General features: G+C 48.1%; 1 protein-coding gene across 6 annotated transcripts in view; it reads left to right on the top strand.

Annotated features, from left to right (window-relative positions):
- STX1A (syntaxin 1A) overlaps window positions 1-12013 on the top strand; it is a 291032-nt gene that overhangs the window by 191048 nt on the left and 87971 nt on the right. For all 6 annotated transcript variants that reach the window (XR_002103078.1, XR_002103079.1, XM_019546399.1 and 3 more), the window contains one exon: window positions 9630-9704. Coding sequence is in view for 4 of the 6 variants with exons in the window: in XM_019546399.1 (XP_019401944.1) it covers window positions 9630-9704 (75 nt within the window). In the remaining 2 variants the exon portion in view is untranslated. The remainder of the gene's footprint in view (window positions 1-9629; window positions 9705-12013) is intronic.

The following is a 12013-nucleotide window of genomic DNA, read 5'->3' as shown; positions in this document are numbered from 1 at the left end:
TCTCCCCGGGACACACACCTTCGGACCATAAGACGCACCCTCGTTTTCCCCCCACTTTTGGGGGGAAAAAAGTGCATCTTATGGTCCGAAAAATACGGTAGGTTAGTTCTCTACTCTGAACCAAAAACTCTCTGGTTTTGGCTACTTCATTCAAAAATCACTTTCACGTAGAGAAGGGATAACACCTTAAATATGACATTTCAATTTAAGTGCATGGGGGAATGTTTGCATTAGAGTCTTAGATCTGAACCTGGCATATGGTTTTGGTTCTAGCTCTAGAATAGTTCTGCTTATGTCTCTTTTTGAAGGGTAACAGCTTCAGATGATGTAAAGTAACAAGAGGAGGTGATTTCTCTTTATCCTTCTCTCAGACCTCCTCTGTAATCTTCTTTCTAAAATCTCATGCCTTTCCATACTACATCTGCCACCATAAGTCATCCCAACTTTCTACCTTGCTCAGGTTTATAAACTATATATCCAGATGTATTTATTTCTGTTTCGAATATTGAAATAAATGTGTAATTAAATGCGAAACAACCACTTGCCAGTGTGATGCCTTTTGCCTCCTCATGTGACATCTATATTTATATCGAATCTTGTTAGACCCCAAGTTCATGTGGCACCCAGCGACTAGGGAGATGATGATCCAATTGTGCATGGATCCGGTTACTCATTAGCCAGAGCAAGCAGGGAGCGAACACCAGCACACATTGCTCACAGCAGCTTTATTCAGAATGGAGACAACTTTGGACAAAGGTCCCAAAAAAACAACAAACTGGGGACCTGCAATGAACAATAGTTCTTTCCACATTTATACACTTTGGTTTATGGTCATAAACTTTTCCATCCCCACTCCTCCTATGGTTCCACCCATACTTCCCCCACTTTCAAGCTCAGCCTTTGTTTACTGTTTGCTTCATTAGCATGGAATTGCCTATGCATTTTACTCATTTATATGCCTTTTTGCTATGAGCGCATGTCCAAGGCCATGAACTTACTTCTTCAATCAATGGGTAGACTTTGACCAAAACTTGGAAGCTTCTTCACCAGTCACCATTCACCTTTTTCTATATGTTCATTTCAGTTACGTGTTATCTTCCACATTCCTATCTGTTTTTCTGTCCCAATTGTACCATCTTCCACATTCCTAAAGTTTCACCTCCTTTACAGCACACAGACTCTCCTGAAAATGGTTGATACAGTTAAGATGGTTACTTAGCATAAGCAAATGGCTGGCTTAGCATAAGCATTCACAAGCAAAATCTGTTTGTCCAAGCATCTTGCAATCGATTTTCAATATATCATTCTGCCTTGTGGTTAGCAGCTTTGCTAGGCCCCAGGTCATGCCTTTATTCAGCTGCAAATCCATTGCTCCCCAAGATCTAAATATTGTCACCCTAACAAATCTCAAAACAGGAACTCGCAGAATCAAAAAGTTAGGGTTGGAAGGGACCTTAGGAGGTCATCTAGTCCAACCCCCTAAAGCAGGACTATCCTCAACTAGATCAACCCAGCCAAAGCTTTGTCCAGCCAGGTTTTGAAAACCTCCAAGTGCCAGTAAAGAGTAGTTCTTTCCCAAGCCTTCAGACTACCACAGGCTGCACTCTCTGAGCTGTCTTTCAGGAGCTACAGCCATCCTACTTAAGAGATAGTCCCTCAGCAGCCTCCAGGGCCTCACTGCCTCCTCAGCCCTGGGCTTGGGCTTTGTGTATCTCAACCCAGCCCCCTTCTAGGCAGTGACTCTATCATTAGCCCCCATTAGCACCTGCAGCTGCTCCTGCCTTCTTAAAGTGACAAGTGCTCCAAGCAGTCTGCCACAATACTATTTGCCCCAGCTCCACATGACCGTGATGGAGATCCAGGCCCTGGGGAAAATGTGAAGCCCCTGTGGGGAGAGAGGGAAAGAAGAAAGGGGCAGTGGGGGGAGCCAAGGCCACCATAGGCCATACTCTGTGGTTGGAGGTGGGGAGGGTTGTAGGAATCCTATGACCCCAGCTGACTTCCTGCCCTTTGGGCAGGGGGCTGGACTCAATGATCGATGAAATCTATGAATGAGGAAATGCTGGATGAGTCATCTGTTTCCCCACACCCCTGCCCTCCCCTGCTGAAGCCTGGAGCCCAACCAAGGTGCCAGTTCTCCTCTTCCTCCCCCTTGGATGCTTAGGAGAGCATGTGCCATTTAATGGGATCATAAATCTGCCTAATTGACACGTCCTTGCTGTTTTGTCAGGGCCATGCTGCACTCCATAGGAGATTTGAGCCTAAGCATAGATATCACAAGTGCTTGAGCATAAACAGCTCCTCCCCCCCACCAGGTACTCACAGAAAGGCAGTGATAGTGTTTATTGAGCTCAGCAGGTAAAAGAGTAAACAGCAGTTTTTGCTGAGAGCACCCCCAAGTCAAGACAGGAGATACCACACAGCTGTGTCTGACAGCTGCTACAGGAAGGAGAAAAAATCGCCCTCTTGTCAAAAAAAACCCCAGACTTCCCTCCCACTACCAGATAGAGACACATGCAATGGAAGGATTCCCATGTGCGAACTGTTGTCTCTGTTGCTCGGCTCTTGCTGCCAGGGTGACTCCCGGGTTCTGCTCCTGAACAGGCTGGGAAACAGCCCAACAACAAGTTTCCCCCTCCCCTCTGCTCCAATCCATGGGTGAGATCCAATGGGTGCCAGCTGATTCCCATCTTCCTGGCACAGGACCCGCACCTTTCTAGCTTCTACCACAGTGCCCTAACCACCAGCCACAGGTTAGGCATAATTCCACCTCTCCCCCCCAGCTCCCCACCCAATTACCTAGTCCAGAGGGGGAGCTAGGTAGGGCCAAATAGAAGAAAACAAGCAAAAGGGCTGTATCCTCTGCTTGGGAAGGGAATTATCTGTGTGTTCTAGCTTGAACCATTGTTTCTAATGAGGCAGAAACTTCCCTGTCTAATAAATATTAAATGCAGGGTGCAGTGATGTAGGGGGCAGAGTCCAGTGCTGCATTTGGCAAACAATTAAGCACTTTCTTAAGTCTCCCTTTGACCAATATAGCACCTTACCATGACAAAACTGCTGATATCTACATAGTTTTGGAAAATGGTGACAACTAGATAACTGCTGGAGTGTCAATAGAGGGTCTGAATTCTCCCCCATGTCTGCACTCAGTTACTACAAGAAGTGGGGGCAATCAAGGCGCTAGCTATAGCTGATCTTGTATCTATCCAATCCAGTGGCAACTACAGCAGCCTAGGGGCTAGTTTAATTTATGGCATGGATTGCCCCAAGGGTTCCCATGGGAGTTGCCTGCTTCCTCTCTGCAGAAAGAGGGTTTGGGGGATATCTGGCACAGACGCTGCCACTGCTGTGCTATGTACTATGTCAGAGGAATTCTCTGCTGGAAAGCAGCGGTCAGAACCCTTTCCATGAGTGGGACAAAAGAGGAAAGCTGCTCCTGGTGTTTAAAAGCCAGGACTTTTTGAGAATTGCAAGGTTGAGACCCACTACTTTTAAGGCCTATAAAAGAAAAAGTCAGTGCTCCTTTAAATTATTGTTCTCATCAGGAAAATGCATCTAACCATAAAAATAATAATAATGTAATGTTTCATTTTCCTGTTGCTAGATGTTGCTTGCAACTAGCAGTAAAATAGTTAAGAATGAGTGACTTTAACAGACAGTTTGTTATATTTGTCTGAAAGGCGTGTGTCTTCTGGATTTACAAGACACCTTTACAATTATTATAACTCACAGACTAACTAAAATATGTGTTTTCCTTCTCTTGTCAGTTTAACTTGTCAGTGTTTCAGTTATTTGGGTAAAGTCAGACTTACTCTTTCCTGGATAGGAAGAAGCCCTGATAACTTATCACCTTACATACCAGTCTCTCTATGGGCTTCAGTGGGATTTTTCATGATCGTAAGTGTAGGCATCACTGAGGTCAGAGCTGAAATGATTCTGAATGTTGAAAAGTTTTCCCCACTCCCCCTCCCAGTTGACAGGTGAATGGAAAATCTCTTCTGAACAGGTCTCAAGTTGCAGCAACAGAGGTTTAGGTTAGATATCAGGAAAAACTTTCTCACTAGGAGGGTGGTGAAGCACTGTGATGGGTTACCTGGAGAGTGCTGGAATCTCTGTCCTTGGAGGTTTTTAAGACCTGGCTCGACATAGCCCTGGATGGGATGATCTAGTTGGGGATGGTCCTGCGTTGAGCAGGGGGTTGGCTGGACTAGATGACCTGAGGTCCCTTCCAACCCTAATTTTCTATGATTCTGTGATTTTATGAAGAAGATTAAAAAAACCCCCAAAAACCCTTCACTTATACCAAAGGAGGCTCTGTAAGGACCTGGATTTTCAAAAATTATTCACTTTCCAGAGAGTCAGGCTAATTATATCTCCTTAATTTGTCTGAATTCTTGTTTATCTCTAAAATGCGTAATCACCAGACTCATCTCCCATTGGTGGGGTTGTGAGGCTGGCTGGCATACTAGGTCAGAAGTATCCTGAGCTTGGATAAAAGCATTTCATAAATAAAGAAGGCATTTTACTCTGTTGAAGAAGTTCCTGAATGATACTGAAGCCCTTTGCTTGAGTCAGAAATGCATGCTGCTGATCAACTGGGTGTGACCTTTCAGAGGCACCTCAATATCATCATGATTTTTCCAATTACGGCTAGAGATTGGCAGCAGAGATCAGAGATGTGACAGCCATTGAAATGACTGAGTTAACATGTCAAGAATCTATTAAACCAAGCTTTATTTTATTAAATAAGCACTCATCTCATCCAAACCAAAAGGGCATATTAGGCTGTTTGGGTTTCTAAGCAATTGCATTAGAGTGGCAAAGAGTTTTGCACCTGGATAGGGAGGGAGATACCACAGTACGCTGTCCAGCTGCTGCATGCTGCTGTCTTCTCAGCTCCTTGTGAGGAGCTGTGGATGGGTCAGGGCCATATCCTGTTGGCAGCACACCCCTAGACAAAGCAGCCCAATCTAAGGGACTGTCATACCTCTGTCCCAGAGCTGGGCAATTATTTCAGCTGGAGGGCCACTTAATGAGTTTTGGTGAACTATCAAGAGCTGTACACACGAAATCTTTAAGAAGATATAATTCTAACAAATTATAGATAAAAGCAAATCATATACTTAAAATAAAACATCTACTCTAATATATTTTAATTGTATTTAAAATATTTTTTGCCCTGATTTATGTTTTTTAGTAGTCTATATAGAGGTGATGGCATAATAGCTTAAAATGAAGTCTTTTCTTGTATACTGTGGGGGGCGGGGGGAAGGGAGGGCGTGCTGCCCATGCGCTAGGTCCCGGGGTTGGAGGGAAGGAGAAGCGGCTGGGGGGCAGATGCAGCAGAGTTTGCCTGGGGAGTGTGATGCAGGTGCAGCTGCAGCTTCCCCTCCCCCCCATCCAGCCTGCAGCTGCCCCCACAGCATTCCACATGGGGGCATGCCCCCCCCGCAACTGCCCAGGGCAGCCCATGCTGCATTCCTGCCCAAACCCACCCCCTGCCCACACCCACAGCTTCCTGGCGGGGCTGCTGCTGCAGCTACCCAAATACTGCTTGGCTCCTCATGCCTCCAGTGGCTCCTATCCCTTCTGTGCCACTCCAGGCAGCAGGTAACATGGGAACCTGTGCCAGGAAGCAGATGCCTAGCCAGGGGGGAGGAAGAAGCTGCAGCCAGGTGGCCCTGCCCCAGCGCATGGGGCTCCAGCTCCTGGCTGCCTTCCACCCACTCAGCTACCAACAGTGGCGGCTCATGACATCAAGCAGGCAGAGTAGGTGGCTGCCCTGGGCAGGAGTGGATGAGGTTTGACCCTATGTGGCGCGCCACAGTGGCAGCCATGGGCCAGACACTGTCAGTTGGCAGGCATCTGTCTGTGGGTCAGATCCAATTAGTTGATGGGCTGAATCCGGCCTATAGACCATATTTGCCCTTCCCTGCTCTACTTCTTTTCAACAAAGCGAGTTTTCAGCCCAGGTTAAACTTTCCCTTTCCTGTATCTTCCAGGTGTCACTACCTCATGGAAATCCTTTACTGAAGGGCTATCTGTGAATGGCCTATGCAGACCTAGCAGGATCAAAATACCTATGTCCAGTGGCATCTGGAACAAGAAGGACAGTGAGGGTGCTTAGGTCACTGAAAAGTAGAGGTGCACTGATAAAGATTTCCTTGGCTGATACCGATAGCCAATGATTAACCAGCCATATCATAGAATAGAAGGACTGGAAAGGACCTGTAAGATCATCAAGTCTGGTCCCCTGCCATGGGCGGGAGGTAATTGGGCTCAAATGAGCTCAACGAGGTGCTTGTCCAGCCTCCTTTTGAACACTGCCAGGGATGGCGACTGCACCACCTCTGCTGTGCATGTGTTCCAGCCTCTAGATACCCGGATGGAAAATAAGTTTTTTCCTTATGTCAAGCCTGAACTTTTTCTTGAGTAGCTTGTGTCCATTGGTTCTCATCCTCCCAGGGGGTGTTTTTCTGAAGAGTTGCTACCCCTGGGCTTCACCCTTTACTTGCTTGTAGGTGGCTATCAAGTCACCCCTCATTCTTCTTTTACTCAGACTGAACAAGCCCAGTTCCTGATGTATCTTCTCATAGGGCTTATCCTCCAGGCCCCTGATCATGTGGGTGGCCCTTCCCTAAACCATTTCAAGCTTATCCACATCCTTCTTGAAGTGAGGTGCCCAGAACTGGACACAGTACCCCAGCTGTGGTCTTACCAACGCCAAGTAGAGGGGGTGTAGCACCTCTCGGGATCTACTGGCAACACATCAAGTGCTTTTCATCAGGAGAGAAAAAGGATAGCTTATGCTAAATAACAAATGAGCTTCATGTCTGTAATTCCCATGCTCTAGGTCATGTATTATTACCAATTCCCATCCTGCCTCCAGGTGAATCTCTTAGGTGTTTTGTGCCTTGGTTTCCTTATGTGCAGTGGAGAATAATGCTACCTACCTCAAAAGAGCGTTTAGGCTTATTAACTTTGTGAAGCATGTTGAGACTTGGATGGGTGGTTCTGGAGCAGGGGTGGGCAATTATTTTGGCTGGAGGGCCGCTTAACAAGTCCTGGTGAGCTGTTGAGGGGTAGCCCCACCACTTGGCAGGTGCCCTACCCCCTGACCACCATCTTGGGACCAGAAGTCCCACCCCCTAGCCCCTGATCTTTGCCACTGGACGTTCTTCCCCTTGCCCCTGGAAGTACTCCTTTTAGGGGGTTGCCATCTTGGAGCCAGAAAAAAACCCAAATTATATACTAAAAATCAAACATCTACTATAGTTTAATTTTAGTTCAAAAAATATTTTTCTCCTGATTTATGTGTGTTTGCTTAGTGTATATAAAGGTGATTGCATAATAGCTCAAAATAAAGTCTTACTTTATTATACATGCATGCATACATGCGTGTGTGGGAGAAGTGTAGCGGGGTGTGGGGTGTGTTTGTAGGGCTTTCCCCATGCCCTCACCCAGGGCACACAGCCCCTGCTCTCGGCAGAAGCAGGTCGGGGCACTCATGGCTAATGGCAGACAGAGCCCCCCAGCACTGCACAGCTCCAGGCGAGTCCTAGGATCTGGAGGTGGTGACAGGGAGTAGGGAGAGGCCAGCCTGGCTGCATCATGCAATACTCTCGTAGCTCACCTGCAGCTCTTGGGACTTAGCCGGAACTATGCACCGCTAGGGGGAGCCCTGCACGATAGAGCCGGTGGCCTGGCCCTGCTCCCTGCCACAACATGCAGCTCCTGTGAGTTGGCTGGTGCGGCAGGGAGTGGAGCCAAGCTGGCCTGGCTCCATCACGTGGGGCTCCCCACCACTCCTGGCTGAGTCCCAGGAGCTGCACATGGCAGCAGGGAGCAGAGCCAGGCTGCCGGTTCTATTGCCTGTGGCTCCTAGCCAAGTTCTGGGAGCTGCACGTGAGCCCCCAGGAGTCCCACACCATGGAGACAGTCTGGCCCGTGCTTCTGCAGACCCAGGCTCCATGCTCCCACTGCCCCACCCCAGCCCTGTGCTCCCACCAGCTCTGGCCCTGGCATGGGCCTTGTGCTCCCATCAGCCCCAGCTTATGCTCCAGGCTCCCACCAGTCCTGGTGCTGGCCCTTTGCTCCCACGCAGCTGCAGTTTCCCCCTGCTCACCACCAGTTCCCTACCTGCTGCCAAGTGTGCTGCAGCAGGGACAAGAGGAGGAGCCGCTGGAGGCAGGGGGTCTGGAAGCTCCCGCAGGTGAGGGTGGGAGTGCAGCATGCTACCCTCACGGGAGTGGGCAGGGCTTGGCCCTATGCAGAGCGTAGCAGAGGCAGCCGCAAGCCAGGCCAGTTACAATTAGTTGATGGGCGCCTGTCCGTGGGCTGGATGAAATTGCCTGGCCAGCCAGATCCAGCCTGTGAGCTGTTTTTTGCCCACCTCTGTTCTGGAGAAATACTGAGGGTGATTAATGATACATGAGTTTGACACAAAAGTAGTTGGGAAAACCTGGATGGTGAGAGAGGAAGAAACTGCTTGATTTCCCCTGTCAATACTTCTGTTTACACCTGAAAATCTGTTGTTCCTCCAAACTATAAAAAATAGAATCCCATTAGTTTGTCATGTTCATGACTGACTGCCCAGAACCACGCAAGACATGGGATTGTGAGTCCCTTGTCATTTCAGTCCAAATATTTCTGCAAGAGGCAACAACTCCCCGTCAGGGAGCTGGAGGGCAGAGCCTGGTAATTAGTCAGTGTCACTGAAGACTGCTAGCTTTTGGGGTTGAAAGCTCTTGGCAGTGTACCTCCCCCAGGGTGTCACCAGCTAGGCTGTCCAGTATTGTCATCTAAAACTCTGTTTCTCCCCAGTTTCTGGTTGGAAAAGGTGGTGAAACCCCTACTTTCTGACTGGCCCTAACTAAAGTTCCCCAGTAGAAGAGCAAAGTGAGAGTCTAGTGCAGAGTATCAACAGGTGGTGCCTGCATACTGGAATTGGCATATCAAATCCTAGCATGTCTGACATCAAAGTTGCTCCCCTGTACCACTAGGTACCTTGGGGAAGGGCTTGGCAGGATTCATTTCTGGTGCCAGTGGTCTGTCACTCACAAGCCTGAAGTCACAAGCTTCTCACCTGCTCTGCAGTGACTCGCCTAATCTGCTTCCCCAAGGGAGGGCGCTGTAGAGGCCAGCTGCTAAACCTGGTGGGGATGGGGGAGGAAGTGCTTCACACTAGCAACCAGCTGTGACCCTTCTTGCAGTGAGATACCAGGGCAAGAAAGAGCAGGGTGCTGAGCCTTATCCTCCTTGGGACCAAACCCTACATCCTCCTGCTCTGGAGGTCATGAGGACAGGAATGCAGGTGAGGTGGTCTTTGACTCCTGGGTAGAAGGAACACAGTTTCTGATGCTGGGCAACGGTGACCTATGCCTTGGTTCTGGTGAGCCTAAAATTAACAACCGGATGGGTGCAGGATTGCTGGCTGGATGGAGAGGTTGCCTGGGTAACAATGTGAGGTTCTTGAAGGGACCCATGTTGCCCTTTTGGGAGGGAATGCAGGGAGGCTGCATGTGCTTGCAGGACTTGAACAACTGAGTCATTTAGTGACTTTACCAAATTGGGATCATTGAGTATCTCCAAGGCAACCAACTTTGTTTTCTCCTTTCTCCCTCTAGAAACAAAGGAGGAGCTAGAAGAATTAATGTCCGACATCAAAAAGACAGCAAACAAAGTGCGCTCCAAGTTAAAGAGTAAGTATCTGTTTGCAGCGTTCCTACAGACTGTAAGGGAATGGCCTCCTGACTCCTGCACCAGTCTGTCTCTTAGCTCCCTAAAGGGATCTTGTGTACCTACTAGACTTTGATCAGTGGCTTCTGTGCCACTGAACCAAGTTCAGAACGCTATGTATGCTCCAGTTTTGCAATTATACAATGTACTGCGGCATTTATTGCTCCCTTCAGCTTTTTTTTAATGCTAAGTATCTAGCCTTTCTGGCTATGAAGATCATTTCTTAAAAATAAATTGACCCACATGGAAAATGATGCTGCTCTGGAAAAGAGCTTAAAACATGGCTGAGTGGAGTGACCCTCCCTGACCATCTTGTTTGAGCTATTGCAGACTCTGGCTGTGTGGCCAGGGAACCTAGTATTTTTCCTCAGCTACCACAGCATTGAGTATTTTGCTACAGGATGATATTTCCCAGCGCCCAGCCTCATCATGCACATGGGAGGATGGAAACAGAAGATATGGTCCAATAAACTACCATTCCTGCAAAATTTAGGCGTGCTTGGCATGTAGTCAAATTACTCAGTACCAAAGTTTGGCCATATCCTTCCATTAACAAACTGAACTCGGGTAGAAAGCTGCGCATCAGAGTTGGTATAAAGGGACTGCTTAGCATCCTGACTTCTGTGAGCAGGTTTGTTCCCTGAGGAGCTCCTCAGTCACTCCTCCCCACTAAAACAGTCTTTAAGCCTCAAACAAACAGACAAATAGGCAAACAAGTCCAGATCTTTATGCCCTGTCCCAGGCACTTGGAGGGGAATCCCCTTGATTCTGGCCTCCAGCAAAGCAGCTTTGCTCCTCTTTGTAGCAAACTGTTCTACTCGTGGCTTTCTTCTCTGCCAACTGTTCCCCTACAGCTTACCCTTCTCCCCCCTCCAGGTTTTAAGCTGTCTGTGGGATGCTCCCCTATTAGCAGAAGGCCCTGCAGCTGCAGATCCCTAATAGACCTAGCTACCCCTTCTTACAGGGACAGAGCATGCTGTTATAGTTGGGTATTAGAGAAGGAAGATCTATAAGTAGTAGATTGCTCAATGTGGTCCCTGCCTGCACAAGATGGGTCCATGCAGGAGCTTCACTAGTATCTTCCAGTCTAATATGAAAGACCCAAAGCAACAAGCTTCCCAACCCTTCTAGTCAGAGATGACCTGCATCAGATATTTAGCTGTAACTTGTATTCATCCTGTGGGCCCTAATTATGCCCAGCTGGACTGTACCAAGCAATTACTTTATTGCTGTAGGAGTTACACCTTTCTCAGGCTGCCTCCGATGAACTGGTTGCCATCTGTAGCTTTAATATCTATTTGTAAATTGTCCTGTGCAGCCCTCAGGTTGTGTTTGTCACTGCCTTCTCTGGTATTTTTTTTTTGTCGGCATTAAAGTGTTGTGACAGTCTATATAGGCTCTGTGCATCCTGACTGCAGGAAGGAGTTAATGCAGTCCCATGGAGAGAGTCTCATTTTGGAGCACAGTGATGGAGGGGAAAGAACTTCTACAGAGCTGTAACGAGAGGGTTTGAGATGCAGAAGCTGAAAGGCCTAGTGAGCAGCTGCGGTGGTAATTAGTATCTGTATGGGCCTGCTGTTTTCACTGGCATTTGTCGGAGGAGTTGCTTCCCTCATCTTGTTCCTTTAAACAAGGCTACAGTAAGTGAAAGCAGTTTGGTTTGCCTGGGTAGCTGATGGCTGAAAAGAGTGCCCTGTGGGGTAAACTTTATATATATCCTCAAGGAAGAACTGCATCTTCCTCTGTTAACAGAGCACATCTGAGATGTGCTTGTCTTCGGGTCCCAATGCTAGATGCATTATTCCCCGGGCACCCTCATTAGGATTACACAGAGTGGAACTACCTCCACGGCAAGACATGACCAGTATAACAGGGTGACATCCCCAGAGGTAACCAGAAGCCCCTGGAGGCCTCCAAAAATTCTCTTTTTGCCCTGCTCACTCTGGGAACAGTCTCCCCTTCATTCTCCTGCCACATCTTGATGTCTTTTATGGTTATAAAAGGGAGGCTGCCCCAGGGCTTCCCAGACCTGGTCTTGCTCTAGTGACTACCTGGTGGCTATAGTCCTTTGCCTTATGAGCTAATTGCATGGCTCCATAGCTTCCCTACACCATGCTGTATGCTTTGCAGAAAGGATCATCATGGACAATTTTTCTGTCACACATCTACATTCACGCAGCCCTCCTCCAGGTCCTCAGACCCTCAGTCTCTTACACAGCCCTCTTCTGGGCCTTCAGAGTGCTCGGTCTCTCGCACAGCTCCATCCCCTATG

Source organism: Crocodylus porosus, unplaced genomic scaffold, assembly GCF_001723895.1.
Source record: "Crocodylus porosus isolate Cpor-Errol unplaced genomic scaffold, CroPor_comp1, whole genome shotgun sequence".
Taxonomy (NCBI): Eukaryota; Metazoa; Chordata; order Crocodylia; family Crocodylidae; genus Crocodylus; species Crocodylus porosus.
This window is presented reverse-complemented; position numbering and strand designations above follow the sequence as displayed.